The sequence below is a fragment of the Ambystoma mexicanum genome, chromosome 3p (assembly GCF_040938575.1).
Source record: "Ambystoma mexicanum isolate Mex_15411 chromosome 3p, UKY_AmexF1_1, whole genome shotgun sequence".
In the NCBI taxonomy this organism is placed as follows: Eukaryota; Metazoa; Chordata; class Amphibia; order Caudata; family Ambystomatidae; genus Ambystoma; species Ambystoma mexicanum.
In genome coordinates this window covers 986415508-986432888 of record NC_090925.1, presented here as the reverse complement: position 1 = coordinate 986432888, position 17381 = coordinate 986415508, and the positions used below count along the sequence as shown (strand labels likewise).

At 50.9% G+C, this 17381-nt stretch overlaps 1 protein-coding gene across 1 annotated transcript in view; it reads right to left on the bottom strand.

The window, feature by feature from the left end:
• The window catches only part of TOP1 (DNA topoisomerase I), a 690967-nt gene that overhangs the window by 51069 nt on the left and 622517 nt on the right, over nucleotides 1-17381 (bottom strand). Inside the window, exon 19 of the mRNA XM_069652271.1 lies at nucleotides 17089-17183. Coding sequence (XP_069508372.1) covers nucleotides 17089-17183 — 95 coding nt within the window. The remainder of the gene's footprint in view (nucleotides 1-17088; nucleotides 17184-17381) is intronic.

Below are 17381 nucleotides of genomic sequence, written 5' to 3'. Positions count from 1 at the left end.
TCCCGAGGAGGGACTTGATGGACCTCACCTTGGCCGCGTCGGCCACCAACATCCGTTGCACCTTGCCCAAGATGGTCCGGGTCCTCTCCTCCGACGGGGAGGCCAGGAGGGACACTGTGTCGAGCCTCGCTCCCAGAAACAGTGCGACTTGCGCGGGCACCAGGTGGGATTTGGCGTAGTTCACGGAGAATCCCAGGTCCGTGAGGAGTTGGACGGTCCTTGCCGTGTGGACCACGGCGAGCTCCCTCGTCTTGGCGCGGATGAGCCAGTCGTCCAGGTAGGGGTAGACGTGAATCCCCTCGCGGCGCAGCTGCGCCGCCACCGGTGCGAGGCACTTGGTGAATACCCTGGGTGCCGACCGTAGTCCGAAGGGAAGGGCTTTGAACTGGTAATGACGCCCTTGGACCACGAATCTGAGGAATTTTCGGTGCCCCTTTAGGATGGGAATGTGGAAGTAGGCATCCTCCAAATCCAACGACGATAGGAAGTCTCCTTCCTCCAGCTGACCCAGGACGTGCTGGAGGGTGACCATCCGGAACTTCTGCGCCTTGATGAACTTGTTCGGACGTCGGAGGTCTAGGATGGGGCGCCATCCTCCCGTCTTCTTCTTCACGAGGAAGTATCGCGAGTAGACTCCGGAGCCCCGAAGCCTCTTTGGGACGAGTTCGATGGCGCCCTTTCTGAGCATCGCCTTTACCTCCAGGAGAAGTTGAGGGACGTGAAGTTCTTTCCTGGCCACGGGGGGGGACGCGCGGGCACCTTCTTAGAAACTCGAGCGCGTGGCCCCGGGCCAGGGCGTCCAGCACCCAACGGTCGGTGGAGATGGACTCCCACACGCTGACGAAGCCCGCCAGCCGGCCTCCCACCGGGGTGCTTCGGTGGGGGCCCGACCCCACGGCCGGTTCAATCCTGCTTGGACGCGGCCTTGCCGCCTTGACCTCCTTGGCGACGACGGCGGGGTCCGCTAGACTTGCCTCGTCCTCTGTAGGCCTCTTGCGACGACGAGCGGGCCGCTTGACGGTAGGAAGCGAAACCGCCGCCGGAACCTTTGGAGGCGCCCTTGCCTCCGCCGCTCCGAAAGGGCGTTCGTCGTTGCTGCAGGACTCCAAGGGCCCTGGCCGTCTCAGTATCCGCCTTGATGGCCTGAAGGGAATCGTCCACTGTCTTCCCAAACAGGTTGTTCCCGTCGAAGGGCATGTCCAGGACTCTGGTCTGGACGTCCTGGCGAAAGTCCGTAGCTTTGAGCCATCCACGACGTCGAAGGCAAACGCCGTTGCCCAGCTGGCGGAACCCAGTGTCGGCGATGTCCGTCGCCACGGTGATGGCGTGGTCCAACGCCACCTCACCTTCCTGCAGGATCTCAAGGGCCTCCGCCCTCTTGTCGTCCGGCAGAAAATCCAGCAGGGGAGCTATCTTGTACCAGAGCTCCCTGTCGTAGCGGGCCACGATAGCCAAGGCGTTGGCCGCTTTAATCGTCGTCGCTGCCGACGAGATGACTCTACGTCCCATAGCATCCAATTTCTTTCCCTCGCCGTCCGGCGGGGAAGTCGATGTGGAGGCCGCACCCCCCCCCCCGCTTTCTTCCTGGCTGCCGCGGAGACGACGGAGTCCGGGGTAGGCTGCGCCCGGAGGCATAGGGGGGCCGTGTCCGGGACCCGGTACTTTTTCTCGTACCGGTCTCTTCTAGCTGGCGTCGTGGAAGGGTTCTTGAGGAGGGAAAGGCCCTCATCCCAAATGTCTCCCAACAGAGGCACTGCGAGGACCGTCTTCCTCTTGGCCTCGCGCCGCTGATAAAGGAAGCCTTCCTTTTTCTTCTCCTCAGGGCAGAGTTGGAAAAGCTCGGACGCCCTGGAGATCATGGAGTGGAAAGATCCGAGCTCGTCGGGCGGAGAAGCCCTGGTGGGAGGCGACGACGGAAAATCCTCGTCGTATGCCTCGTCGTCCGTACCCGTCGCTGCCGTGTCAGTCCCCGTATCATCCCCTCGGGTGGACGGGGAGGAGGGCTGGACGGGGCGCGACAGTTGAAAAGGAGGTGGTGGATGGATCCTTCTTTTCTTGGTAGGGGGAACACCAGAAGGTCCCGGTTCTGGATCCCCCGACGGGAGAGGTTCCTCCGTCGGTAACGGTAGCCTCGTCCTTATCTCGGAGCATAAGGACTGTATGGCCAACAAAATGGCCGCCGAGTTGTCTTGCGGCGCTGGCAGAGGGGAATCCGACGGGCGAGCAGGGGCCCCGTCGGTATCCTCGACGATGTCGTCGTCGTCACCTGCGTCGGGGTCCATTCCGACGGGCTGGCCTTCTTCCACGCCTAGGCCGTGGCTTAAGACCTCGATCAGCTCCTCTTCTGAGGTTGAGGCCGAATCTACGACGACGCCCTGCCCCCCCTTCTTCTTCCCCACGGAGGGTTTCACGGGGGTCCTATCGATGGGCACAAAGGAAGACTCCCTCCGAGGAGGCAGGGAGATTCTGGGCCCTGAGGTCGCCACCACTGGTGTAGCCACCACAGGCTGAGCCAGGGCCGCCGCGACCGTTTCGATAGAGGGCTTGGTCGGATGGATCAAGGCCTTCACCACCTTAGGTGCGCTCACCGCCTTATCCTTGAGGGAGGGGGCACTGCCACGCTCCTCCTCTGCCTTAGAGCTCGACCGGGGCCTCTCCAGGAGCTTCGCCGGGTGCTCGGCCTTCCTCTTACCCGACCCAGAGCGTTGGCTCGTGGTTGATGGTGCCGGGGAGGGTGCGCCCTGCCTGGCGCCCGTAGAGCCCGACCGTTCGGCGCTCCCGGTGCCAGCGGACTCGCGGTGCTTGGCCTTATGTTGGGCCCCCGTCGCCGGGGCGCCCTCAAAGGTCTTAGAAGACCGCTCGGATTTCTTCTCGCCAGACGGGCTCTTACCCTCCAGCCAGTTGGCGAGACGTTGATGGCGGTCCTTCATGGTCCGTTCCGACATGTTGCCGCAAAACGCACAGTCCTTCTCCACGTGCGTCTTGTCCTCATGAAGGCAGTAAAGGCAGAAAGTGTTCGTCCTCCTTGAAAACGTTCTGCAGCTGGCATCCAGGGCAGACCCTGAACAGCTTTCCGGGCGTCGAGCTTCCCTTCTCCTGGGCCATCTCCGAGACCGGGCCTGAGAAGCTTCTGGAGTCCTCCGAAGCGTAGCTCGACGAAATCTTCACCCTTGAGGGGCACAGATGAATCCGACACGGGTCCCCGTTGATCGGATGTAGGATCGGTGGAGCTTGAGGCTCTTTTGACCGAAAGAATCGAAGTTTTTTTGTGAAAAAGCGCGAAAAAAAGCACTAACTCTCGAGAGCAATAGCACGAGGATCCCAACACATGAACGTGCGGTAAAAATCTGAAGATGGCTGCCAGAGGCGGTGCTTAGGTAGAGGGCAGTCATTGGCTGTGGTCAGTATGACGCAGAGACCAGTGATTGGTTATTACTACGAAAGACAGATCAGAAACGAAACTGATACTGGTTTTTTCTTTACCGAGGATTCCCAGCCTGACGACGGGGAATATTCATGAGCATGTGAATCCATGCCAGACCCCATGCTGGAGAAGAGGGGAACATCGGCAGGTGGGTTATGTGGGATCGTTGATGTTTTCCCAGGGCTTGTTGGTGCTCAATGATTGTTTTGCAGCGAGTTAAGCTTGTCAAACATGGCTTCTTGGACACTATTGCACCATTCCTGGTCTTTTGAGAGGCATGTGTGGTGGGAGCTGGTGATTCAATTTCTCCAAAGATGGCATATCTCTCTAGAATCCGCTTTGGCGTTCGAGATCCTAGTGTTAAGAGTTTGATTTCGCTCCAATAATGGCTTTTTTGTATTCTTTTGATAAGGTTTTCATTATTAGTCTAGTGGCGTCATTAGGTTTGGTTAGCCAAGATGAAAGTGCAGTTCTTCTCTTGGCTCGTAGTTCAAGGAGTTCAGGTGAGATCCAGGAGTGCGTTTGGAATGTTTAGCCTTTCTGAGGGTAAGCGGGGCTATGGCGTCAACCACTTGGGAGATTGCGTTGATGTAGTTAGTGGCCAGAGTATCTGGGTTTGCGGAGAATGTTGGTTAAAGAGCTGGCACAAGTAGGCAGGAGCTTCTCACATGGGAAGGTGGGCGGAGGGGGAGGGGAAGGGTAGGGGCCGTGGGCCCTTTAGTAGGTTTAAGTTCAACGTGGATGGCGTGATGATCCGACCAAGAAATAGAGGTGATAGAGGGATTGCAATTGTGGTAGGCAATCCTATCCAGGGTGCGACCTTTTGTCTGAGTTGGCTTCATGACTGCCTGCTTAAAACCTAGGGTTGAGAGGGCATTGTTAAGGGTGGCTGTCTGTGAGCCAGAGGGATCATTCAGCTCTAAATTTGTCACCCAGGAGGATAGATTTGGTAGATTTCTTAAGGTTGCCCGAGATGGCATGTAAGAGGGAGTCCTGAAAGTCCAAAGCAGGTCCAGGGGGACAGTACACAATGTGGAGTTTAATGGTGCAATTTGGTGAAGGGGAGACTTTCACAACCAGATATTCCCTGTTGAAGCCTAGTTTGCCTTGGACCTTTCGGACAGCGATGGATTCTTTGGTGGGAAGGGCTACTCCACCATCCTTAAGGGGGCAGTCTTGCCTAAGGATGGTGTAGCCCTGTGGGAGGGCTAAGGCTAGGAACGGTCCTGAAGCTTCATGAAGCCAGGTCTCTGTGAGGACCAAAAGATCCAAGTTTCCGTTCGTGATGAGGTTGTAAGTGTCAAGGGCATGAGCAGGACTGGATCAAGCGTTAATTAGGGCACACCTAAGTGAGTTAGCGTGGGCAGCACTTGGCATCAGGAGTGTCTTGGAGGTGTCCGCTGGTAGCACAATGGAGGCAACAATAGGATCTCACCTACTTGTCTTGCAGAGGTGATGGCCACGAGGAAAGCGGTCTTGCACAACAGAAACTTAAGTAGAGCTGAGTGCATAGGTTGGAATGCCTCCCCCTCATCCCCCCACATGAGCCTAGTCAGCAACACATTAAGTTCCGACGCCAGGGCCGTCACTGGCGGGAACGAGCAGAACAGTCCTTTGATGCACTCCTTAACTAGACTGTGCGACCACAGAGAAGACCGTCCTGGTGATCTGGTGTAGCTGGAAATAGCTGCCATATGTACCTTAATGGAGGTGTTAGGGAGAATTCTCAGAAATGTGCCAATTCCTCTCTACCTTAAAGACCCCCAGCAACTTTTCCGGATTTTGAGGACTTAAAATTATTAACCTGGAGAGAGTGAGACCCTTTTCCCCCCACTCTCGTGTATTTGAAGGTGATTTTTGAAATCGGTTTCTCTTTTGGTTGTAGAGTGACAAACTCCATAGGCATAATTTTACATTGTGTCACACAGCACCTTCAGTGCAGTGACACAGGGAAGTCTTTCAGATTTCTCCATGGTTTAAATACCTTCTCTTGGATAAAACTACTGTTTGTTTCCAAGAGCAGTAAAGTGAAATTGACTTTACTTCCATTTGTAACTTTCTAGACCCAGCACACACTAACAAAAGAGTGCTAGAGGGGTTACTTAGTATCCCCTTTGTCTAGCTTCTCATGTAACATTTTTATGTTACCCTTTCCTCGTTGAATGGCTGGTGGCTGTGGGGACACACCAGAATGTGTGTTGCTTTAATGATGGCCTAGAGCTCCAGGAAGATCCTTCGGACTCCCACGAAGCCGGACCTACCGAACCTGAGCACCCTCAACAGAGTGAGGGGCCCTAGAAGCAAGGAAAGTCCATCTCGACAGCCAGGAACCGCAGTGTTGCTATTTGCTGAGACACGAGGAGCCGAAACCGCGAAGTGCCACTGAATAGAAGTCGGTCCTTTACTGTCACTGATCGTCCCATTGCAGTGCAGGTGGCCTCCAGACATCCTCCCTCTTGTCCCCACGACTGAGGCCCAGGAACACAAGATCTGCAGGAACAGTTTTTCTTCCAACCAAAAGGTACTGTACAGTCTAAGAACTTACCTCTTGTGTAGCCTCGCCTATTCTCAGTTGAGACTGGTCATGGTTGCTTCTGTGAAGTTGCTAACCTCTTTACCTCACAAGCCTAGACAACTTGTGGCCCTACTTTGATTTCTTCTATTCTACCTAAAACATTGTGTTCGACTTACCTACCTCCAAGAAGTGCTTCAGCTCACCTAGACTTTTGTCCACTTGACTTTGTAAGGCATGGCCACCCTTATAAAAATGCTGCCCCCCACCCTTTAGGCAGTGGGTTGTGACACCCACTTGACCCTGAATTGAGCTGCTCGCATTTTATGACTTCGATGAAAGTACAGGGCAATGAGACTCCTCGCCATGCAATCCTCTGGGCTCCGTGTGCAGTGCAAACAACATTAGGCCATGCAGCCAAAAGACTCCTGGACCATGGACACCCCATAATGCAGGTGGATGAACAGGAACGGGAGTCACAGCAGCCAAGAAGCAGCATTCAATAGCCACCATCATTTTTCTTTTAGCCCGTGGTAATAACTGCTCGTCTGTTTTCGGCAAAGAGGAGCGCATGTTTTCAAGCTCTCCCATATTTGCAGTTAGTGTGGCGCGATCCTGGGTTTCCAGGAAACAATTCAAAAGTGAAATCCTTATTATAGTGGTCTTTTTCACTTACCGTTACAGGATGTTGCATCGCCATGTATTTTCATGACAAACCAACAATTGCTTCTTGAAGTGCTCGAATCGGCCAATTGCCAAGTATATAATTTTAAAATTGAAATAAAATCGACACATCGGTAGTGTATTCTCTATCATCCCAATTTTCACCACACTCGCCATAGCAACAGGACAGCATCCTAATTCCTCACACTCCACTTCGAACCTTCACCCAATACGCACCAACAACAGCAACAGATTTAGCCGCACAGAGTCCTCAGCAGACCCACATTTACCTTCTGCCTGTAGGCCACTGCTAACATTACTCGACAGCTTTAGGGCCGACTCTTGCTACTGAAATGTCTGACGTTATGTATTCAGTGGATGAAATTCGCCATGTATGTCGCATTCTCCTTTGTCATTGTAAAACGGGATTCCGCAAAACAAAAGCACGCAACCCAAAATATCTGCAAGCGCCAGCCCTTCATGCATTGATGTGATATTTTGTGGGAATTAGGTGTGGGAATGTTTTTACAGTGAAAAATTCAGGAGGTCTGTGACAAAGAAGCGGATGGCAGAAGATGGACTCCTGCAAATTGCACCATCTGTGGTTTTGTTTTTTCTATTTTGCACAGCCCTCAAAAACACCTTTTATTACAGCACTTAGAAGTGGATGGCATTCAGCATGGATCACTATAAAGAACAAGGGGACATGGCAATGGGTAAGAACCTCCACACCTTAATTTTTGTCATATTGAGGATTCTAGAATGTTGCTTGACCAGGCATATTGCCATGATGCTTTATTATGCAATTTGTGTATATTGCAAGTAAACTCGATAAGACAGTATTACTGTAGGCCATTTGTTCCAAGTAAACTGTGGAAGAAGGTCATCGTGCCCAAATTGGAGAGTGGGTTAAAATCCCTGCTTCGCTGTTTAGCATAAGCGTGTGATCCTGGGCAAATAATGCAATCTCACCCTGACTTCAACTACTAAAATTGGAGTCCTTATCAGTGATTATGTTTCACCATTACAATAGGGCAGTTTTAATAAGTGAAGCAACAAATTGGTGTACTTTGATGCTCCTCTGCTAGTGGCTCAAATACTGTTACATTGTAACAGTAGCATTATTGCTGCGCTGGCCCTTACCCAGTCTGTTATCACTTGATTTGACAGGCAGACTGTCTCACCAGCCAGCCAGTGCACCAGAGTTTCTAGTATAGCGGAGTGTGGTAGAACCAACATTACTTGCTCTCCCCTGTTGCTCCCAGCCACTGAAGTTGCTTGTGCCGTCCAGGGTACTGCCCCACACTCTGCAATGTCCTGTTATGCTATGATATTGAGTCTTTCATTGCATACCATGTGCAATTTTCACACTTTCAAGGAGCTTCAGAATCGGCAAGCAATAGAGTGGGGGGGGGGGGGCTAATGCAGTAGCAGAGGGATCAGGCCAAGATTGCTTTGTTACAACATTGATGTTTGCAGATCTTAAAAGATATGGCTCTGTATGGTGAATGTTTTAGATATTTTGTCAGCTGTGTGGAGCACTGGTTATGTGTGTTTCAGGTAGCTAAGGTACTTTTTTGTATGAGTGACGGAAAATTGAAGTATTTTGCTTCCTGTTTTTGCCACCAACTCACCACGGTGGTCAGTCATAATTTCGACAGTAAAAATGTTGACAGTCAAAATTTAGAAAAATAAATGTCGAAAAAAATAATGTCGACAAACAAAAATGTCAATATTTTTTCAATATTTTTTCGAAATAAGCAAAATAAGAAGCATTCATCACAGGTAATGTATCCTTATTTTCTTTTTTTATTAACATAACATATCAGTAAAATATATAGTATTTATAAATCTAAATATATTTTTTAAATATAAACTTTTAAATGCATGTAACCATCCAAATAAATAACTATCTTGAGTTTAAATTTCTTTGTAACTTGTAATATATTAAATGACCATCAGATGGTGCTATTGCCCTAAAAATGTATGTAAACTAATAACAGTTTGTTATTGTTTCTTACGCACGGTACGTCCTGCTACGTAAACGTAAGCGCCATTTTTAAAGTTCATTCTGCAAATGGTTCTCCCGCGGTCGCGTCTGTTATTTCGGTCTTTGATTTTTTGGATTTTTTCTGGTTTTCCTCCGGATTTTCTTGTATTTTTCATTGGATTTACTGGGTTTCTTTGGATGCTTCCTGGAGTCAGGTTTTTTTACGAACGTCGTGCTTTTTCGTATGGATTAATACATTTTTTTTCCTGGATTATGGTTTTTTTCTTGGCTTTTTTCTTGGTACAGACATAAGGATTGCAATTTCACATCTGGATTTATGGATTCTTTCCTTGCATTTTTCTTTTCTTTTTTTTACCAAGTCACCGTGGAGCGTGGATATTATTTTCTTTGGTTTGGGTTTTTGCCTGGAATCATCTTTTTTTTCCACTGGATTATGGTTTTTTTTGTTGGCTTTTTTGTGGATCATTCATTTGGTATGTAGCTTTACACCAGGATTTATGGATTTTTCTTGGAGTCTTCACCTATTTCACCGTGGAATCCTGATGACCAGCAACTGTAAGTGTTTTTCAACATTTTAAGTTAAATGCCAATGAATCTAAGTAGTTTTCTTTGTTTTCCATGTTGAAATCTTGTACTATTTGCATCAATTTACTGTCATAATCTCTGTACTTTTTTCGTTTTGGTGCTTGGTTAGCCAATGATATTGTTTGTGAAATGCGTAATTCCTGGTGCTGTTCTTCTATTTTCAAATCCTTTAAAAAATGCCATAGATTCGGATGGTGTATGTTGAAATTTTTATTTAAGTGGCTATGCCAGTCTTCTAATGTGTTATTCGTTCTTGGTGTGTTTTCCAAAGTTGCCTGGTAGCAATTCCACAATTCTATTGGGTATTTTGGCCTGCGTCTATTTCCACTTCTCGTTAATTGGCCTATCCAGGTGTTCTCAAAGTAGTCCAGTAAATTTGTACAGTCCTCTTCATGATTCTTATAGTATTCACTGTCTATTAAATGTTCGTAAAAAGCAATGACATGATTTTCTTGTACAAAAGCTAAAGCAAAAAGTTTCTTAATGTTAAATTGAAAGCAACTGTCCTCTGTATATTTTGTTCCCAAACCCAATTTTTGTATCTTTTGCCAAACACTGTGTAAAATGAAAAAAACATCCCTTTACTTTAGTCTCTCTGTACACTGTTGAAAATCCCTTGATCTGAGCTGTTCCATAATCCATGATTATTGTTTCTGGTTTCGATTCTGGTGCTGTTTCTTTAATTTTACTGTACACGATTTTGTAGGTTTCCTCCGTTTTTTTTGGCATTAAAAAGTATACTAGCGGTATTATTTTACCATTTATGGTCCCATGTACTGTGTAAAATTGATAAAATGGTTGAGGGCATACTTTAAATGTTGCGTCACTGTGCCATTTTTTACTTCGAATCAGATGCTCAAAGTTAGTTGCAGTAGAGAATATTAATATTTTTTCAGTGTTCATCTCAATTGTGCCATGGTAAAAATTCTCCCCTCTGGCAGTTACCTTAAAAATATCTGGAATTGTTATATCTTCAAATGACATTGGTGGTGGTGGCAGGTTTTCATTCACATGTGCGGTTTATTGTGCGCTGCATTAATTTTTCAGCCGGCAACTGAGCTGTTATATGGGTGGGTAATTGGCCACAAACTTCTCTAAGCACAGATCCGCTAGCTTCCCCCTGATGTTCAATGGCTTTTCTTTTCAGTTCTGTCAAGGTTTTCCTGATGATTATATTAGTTTGATCAGGCATATGGTTGTGTTCATGTTTACCTTGTACTTCTGAGCCGACTGTTATTGCGCGTGCGTTACATTTAGTTTTTGTATATTCTGCGCAGCGCCAGTAAATCCGTTCTTTTCTCTGAAGTTCTTCATAGAACACGTAACCATTCGAAATTAACTGCTTTCCGCCTTTTTGACTGCTTATGAATTCCACTTTGTTTTCCATTGTATAACCTGAAACGATAGATAAAATTATTTTGTGTTATTTCATACTATGGGTTTTATAATATATTTCATTTTCGTTTAATGTTCGTTTGTCTTACCTGTTTTGAGTATGAATGAATTCTAATCTATTGCCTGCAGTACGCTCTCACGAGATGTTCTGTCAGGTAATGACGGTTTTCCACAGCCGTTACTGGTTTCTTGGTACCAAAACAAGGTTCTTTACTCAGGATTGTCACCTATTGTGTTAACCATTTCGTAACCTACTTTTTTCGAGTATGTTAGACGAGTGGGTGATCGGGGGCGAGGGGGAGCGGAGGGGGTGATGGGATGGTTCGTGATGTAGGGTGAGGGTGGGGGGGAACCCCCCAATAATAAACGGTATTTGTTATGTTTATTTATTTCGTGTTATTGACTGTTAAATGATCATTTTTTTTCTTCGGAAAATTGACTTTCTCAATTATATGCATAGGCTGTCGACATTGTTTGACATTTTTTTTCGACATTTGTTTGTCGACATTTTTTTTTCGACATTATGACTATAAACCACTCACCACAGAGCCAAAGACCAAAGGTTCACCTGCGGGGGAGCCAAGGACCAGAGGAGAGTTCACCAGGGCAGCCAATGACATGAGGTTCACTTTTACCTTTGTTTTACTTCATTCTATTTTTAATTTTTGCTGCAAGTTAAACTATTGAAGGAACAAGTTACTTATCTGTAACTGTTGTTCTCCAGCATGGGTCTGGCATGGATTCACATGCTCATGAATATTCCCCGTCGTCAGGCCGGGAATCCTCGGTATAGAAAAAATCAGTATCAGTTTCGTTTCTGATCTGTCTTTCTCAGTAGTAACGAATCACTAGTCATACTGCCCCCAGCCAATGACTGCCCTCTCCCTAAGCCCCGCCCTGGCAGCCATCCTCAGATTTGGTAGCACGTGAAGTGGCAGTATGACCAAGTGAAGAGCCGCAGAGGGGTAGGCGGGAAGGTTCTCATGTGAATCCATGCCAGACCCATGCTGGAGAACAAGTAACTTGTTCCTTCTCCAGCATGGGGTCTGGCATGGATTCACATGCTCATGAATATAAGAATACATAGCAGTATAAACATGCACAACCACGGGAGGTGGCAAAAGGCTCAATATCAAGCAATACAACAACTCAACATTGAGCAACTCTTACCTCCTCATCAGGCTCACCTTAGGCGAACAGGTTGCGCAGCACTGCCTGGCCGACTCTGGACTCCTCCCTGGAATCCCAGTCGACGCAGTAGAATCTCGTGAAGGTGTGCGACGACCACCACGTAGCAGCCCTGCAGATGTCGAGCAGGGGCACACCAGACAGGAACGCCGTAGTAGCAGCGATCACTCTGGTCGAATGGGCCCTCGGACGGCCTGGCAACGGTCGGTTTGCCAACCGGTGACAGTGCATGATGCAGCCGGAGAGCCATCTGGAAATGGAAGTCTTCAAGAGAGCCTTCCCTTGGTTCACAGGTCCAAAGTTCACAAACAGCTGTGATGTCTTCCGAAAACTCTTCGTGCGGTCCACGTAGAACTTCAGCGCTCTAGCTACATCCAGCGAGTGCAGAGTCCTCTCAGCAGGCGACGGGAAGAAAACTGGCAACACCAAGGGCTCATTGAGGTGGAAGTCCGACGGCACCTTGGGCATGAAGGAGGGGTGCGTCCTTAGCACCACCCTCGTGTCGTGAAAAGTCAAATATGGAGGCTTGCAAGACAGGGCCTGGATCTCTCCCACTCGTCGTGCAGAGGTGATGGCCACGAGGAATGCTGTCTTCCACGACAAACTTCAACGGCACTGAATGCATAGGCTCGAATGGGCCCCCCCCCCCCCCATGAGCCTGGTCAGCACCACGTTGAGCTCCCACGCCGGGGCAGGGGCCTTCACCGGCGGGAATGATCGGAACAGTCCTTTCATAAATTCCTTCACCTGTCGATGAGAACACAAGGACGCCCGTCCTGTAGTTCTGGTGTAACGTGAGACTGCAGCCAGATGTACCTTGATGGAAGCGTGAGACAGGCCAGCCTTGGCCAAAGACAGTAGGTACGGCAATACTTGAGGGGCCGTAATCCGCAGAGGGTTAATCTTCTGTGCACGGCACCAGACAGAGAACCTCTTCCATTTGTGTCTGTAGCACTTGAGAGTTGAGGATGCCCTGGCCTTCGCAAGAACCTCTGCAGTCGGCCGGGATGTCGTATCCTCCAAACTCTAGTGCTGCAGGAGCCAGGCCTGCAAGTTCAGCGACTCTGGTTCGTGATGAAGAATGGCGCCTCCTTCTCTGGAGGGAAGATCCGCGTCCGTCGGCAGCTTGACTGGTGTGGACGCTGACAAGTCCAGAAGGTCCGGGAACCAGATCTGCCTCGGCCACGCCGGTGCGACGAGGATCATCCTGCACGGGACCTCTTGTGCTGGTTGACGAGCCGGAGTAGCAACGGCAGGAACTCATAAAGCTGCCCGTCTGGATCCAGTGTGCATCGAGAAATTCTTGCAAGGCCGCATCGGAAGTCTGCAGTGGCGCACCAGATAAATGCAGGAGGACATCATTCCGAGGAGGGACTTGATAGACCTCACTCTGGCCACGTCCATGGCCAGCAGACATTGCACCTTTCCCTGGATGGTCCTTATCCTTTCCTCCGACGGTGAGGCCCGCCGCGCCACTGTCGAGCTGTGCTCCCAGAAACAGGGCGACTTGCGACGGGACCAGGTAGGATTTTGGAAAGTTGATGGAGAACCCCAGGTCCGTGAGCAGCTGGACGGTCTTGGCAGTGTGTTCCACAGCGAGCTCCCTTGTCCTTGTCCGTATGAGCCAGTCGTCCAGGTAGGGGTAGACGTGGATCCCCTGCAGGCGCAGCCGCGCCGCCACCGGTGCTAGGCACTTGGTGAACACCCTGGGCGCCGATTTTAATCCGAACGGGAGGGCCTTGAACTGGTAGTGCCGCCCTTTGACCACGAACCTGAGGAACTTTCGGTGTCTCTTTAGAATAGGGATGTGGAAGTGAGCATCCTCCAAGTCCAACAATGACAGGAAATCGCCCTCCTCCAGCTGTCCCAGCACGTGCTGGAGGGTGACTATCCAGAACTTCTGTGCCTTGATGTATTTGTTCAGTCGTCGCAGGTCCAGGATGGGACGCCATCCTCCTGTCTTCTTTACGAGGAAATATCTTGAGTAAACTCCGGAGCCCCGAAGCCTCTTTGGAACTAGCTCGATGGCACCTTTCCTGAGCATCGCCCTTAATTCCAACAGCAGTTGAGGAACGTGATTTTCCTTACTGGCCACGGGAGGAATGCGGGGGCACCTCTTGTGGAACTAGAGGGCGTGCCCCAGGGCCAGGGCGTGCCCCAGGGCCAGGGCGTGCCCCAGGGCCAGGGCGTGCCCCAGGGCCAGGGCGTCCAGCACCCAACGGTCGGTGGAGATGGACTCCCACAAGCCGACGAACTCAGTCAGCCGGCCTCCCACCGGGTGCCCGACCCGACGGTCGGTTCAATCTTGCTTGGAGGCCGCTTTGCCTCCTTGACCACTTTGGCGACGACGGTGGGATCCACCTGACTTGCCCCGTCCCCTGTAGGCCTCCTGCGACGAAGATCTTGCCGCTTGACCGTACGTAGAGGAGCTGCTGCCGGCTCCCTTGGAGGCACCCTGTCTGCCTCCGGAGCTCCGAAAGGACGGCCGTCGCTGTTGGAGCACACCCAGTGCACGGGCCGTCTCCGTGTCAGTCTTGATCGCCTGAAGGGATTCATCAACCGCCTTGCCAAAAAGGTTGTTCCCATCGAAGGGCATGTCCAAAACCTTGGTCTGTACGTCCTGGCGGAAATCCGTCGCCTTGAGCCATCCTCGTCGTCTCAGGCAAACGCTGTTGCCCAACTGACGGAAACCGGTGTCGGCGATGTCCGTAGCCACCGTAATGGCGTGGTCAGAGGCAATCTCACCTTCCTGTAAGATTTCCAGGGCCTCAGCCCTCTTGGCGTCCGGAAGTCAGTCCAAAAGAGGGGCGATCTTGAACCACAACTCCCTGTCGTAGCGAGCTACGATGGCCAGGGCGTTGGCCGCCTCGATGGTCGTCGCTGCAGATGAGGCCCCGTCGTCCCATCGCATCCAGCTTCCTACCCTCGCCGTCCTGCGGGGAGGTTGAAGTCGAGGCCGATGCTCCCCCCCCCCCCGCTTTCTTCTTGGCCGCCGCAACGACCGAATCCGGGGTAGGGTGCACCCTAAGGCACAAGGGGGCAGCGTTGGGACCCGGTACTTCTCGTACCGGTCCCTCTTCGCAGGAGCCGTGGCAGGGTTCTTGAGGAGGGCGAGCCCCTCATCCCAGATGTCATCAAGAAGCGGTACGGCGAGGACCGTCTTCCTTTTAGCCTCGCGCCGTTGGATGCCCTGGAAATCATAGCATGGAAGGATCCAATGTCGTCGGGCGGGGACGCCCGGGCAGGGGGCGACAGGGGACATGTCCCGTCGTCGCCTCAGTCGTCATCCGTACCCGTCGTAGTCGTGTCCATGCCTGTATCATCCCCGTGGGTAGTGGACCGGGGGGAAGGCAGAGAAGGCCGCAGAGGCGGGAGAGGGGGCCTAGGATGCATCCTCCTCCTCCTCCTCTTAAGTGGTGGGCTCTCCGAAGGTCCTGGCTCCGGTTCCCCCGTCGGGTCTGGCTCAGGTACCTCCGTCGGGGGAAGGGGCAACCTAGTCCTTATCTCTGAGCATAAGGACTGGATGGCTGACAAAATGGCCACTGAGGTGTCCTGCGGCGCCTGAAACGATGGGAGCGAGGGCTCTTGAGGAGCCTCGTCTGCGACACCGTCGCTCTCGTCGTCGCCCTCGTCGGGATCCCTCCCGATGGGCTGGGCCTCTTCCACGACTTGGATGAGCTCCTCTTCAGAGGTCGTGTCTGTATCCACGATGGCCACCAGCCCCTCCCCCACCCTTTCCAACGAGGACTTTGTGGGGATCTTCTCGATGGGCCTGAAAGACGACTCCCTCCGCGGTGGCAGGGAGACTCTGGTACCTGAGGGCGCCTCCACTGGTGTAGCCTCCACAGGCTGAGCCAGGGCGACATCCTCAATCGAGGTCTTAGCAGGGTGAATTAAGGCCAACGTCACCTTCTGTGCGCCTGGGGCCTTCACCTTCGGGGGAGGGTCCGAGCCTCGCTCTCCCTCTGCCGGAGTCTTCGAGATCAACCGGGGTCTCTCCAGAAGCTTCGCCGGGTTCTCGGACTTCCTCTTACCCGAGCCAGAGCGTTGGCTCGTGGTTGATTGCGCCGGGGAGGATGCGCCCTGCCTGGCAGCCAAGGAGCCCGACCGTTCGGCGCTCCCGGTGCCCGCGGACTCGCGGTGCTTAGCCTTTTGTTGGGCCCCTGTCGCCGGGGCACCCTCACAGGACTTAGAAGACCGCTCAGACTTTTTTCTTCTCGCCTGGCGGGCTCTTACCTTCCAGCCAGTTGGCGAGACAGAGGTGCGATCCTTCATGGTCTGCTCCGACATGTTCCCACAAAACGCGCAGTCCTTTCCCTTGTGCGTTTTGTCCTCATTGAGACAGTAGAGGCATAACGAATGCTCGTCCTCCTTGAAAACGTTCTGAAGCTGGCATCCAGGGCAGGTCCTGAACAGCTTCCCGGGCGTCGAGCTTCCTTTCTCCTGGGCCATGACCGGGGTAGGCCTCGGAACTTCTGGAATCCTCCAAAAGCGTAACTCGACGAAATCTTCACCCTTGAGGGGCGTAGAAACTCCGAAACGGATCCCCGTTGATCGGATGTAGACACGGTGGAGCTTGAGGCTCTATTTAACCGAAAAAATGAGAAAATCTCCTGAAAAAAGCGCGAAAACGCAGCAAAAGCTACAGCACGAGGACTCCCAACACTTGAACGTGCGGTAAAAATCTGAGCATGGCTGCCAGGGGCGGGGCTTAGGGAGAGGGCAGTAATTGGCTGGGGGGCAGTATGACCCAGAGACCAGTGATTGGTTACTACTGAGAAAGACAGATCAGAAACGAAACTGATACTGATTTTTTTCTATACCGAGGATTCCCGGCCTGACGACGGGGAATATTCATGAGCATGTGAATCCATGACAGACCGCATGCTAGAGAAATCTAAATGTTTTCTCTGTGACACTGCACTGAAGGTGCAGTGTGTCACCATACAAAAAGTATATGCTTATTTAGTTTGTCAGACTCCAAAAACAAAGGAAACTGATAATCCAAATCAGATCAAAATACATGAGCGAGAAGGGCTCCCTCTCTCCATGGTCAAAATGAAAAAGTCCTAAAGTCCAGCAAAAGAGCTGCGTGTCCCTAGGATTGAAGGGAATTAGCACAGAAATGATAATTCTCTGTAACACTAAGGGATGAAACCAAGACCTGCATTCCTTATTCACCCAGTTCCGGCTACATCTGAATCACATTAAATTAATCCGTGCCAGATTAGCAATTGGAGCTATGGGCGGAGTGTTTGTAAAACTAAGAAGGAAAAAAATAGACTTACTAGTCAAAACCAAACTACTCACTTTTTTGTTCTTTCGTCTTTTCGAACTTTGGCATCTGCTTTGGCGCTTTTCAGTTCTCGTCTGGCTTCCGTGAGCTGATCTTTCTTGGCATCAATCTTAAAGGAAGGCAGAAGAGACCTCTTTGTAAGAATTATACTAGCGACACAAGTAGTTCCATTTGCAAGAGAACTGCAACATTTCATGCAGCTGCTGTATTTAGGATCATTACCTTATTGTACCCAAAGGCATTTTAGTGCAATTACCCAAGTTGGATTTCTAGAACAGGATAGCTCGGGGGCAACATGCTCACCTTG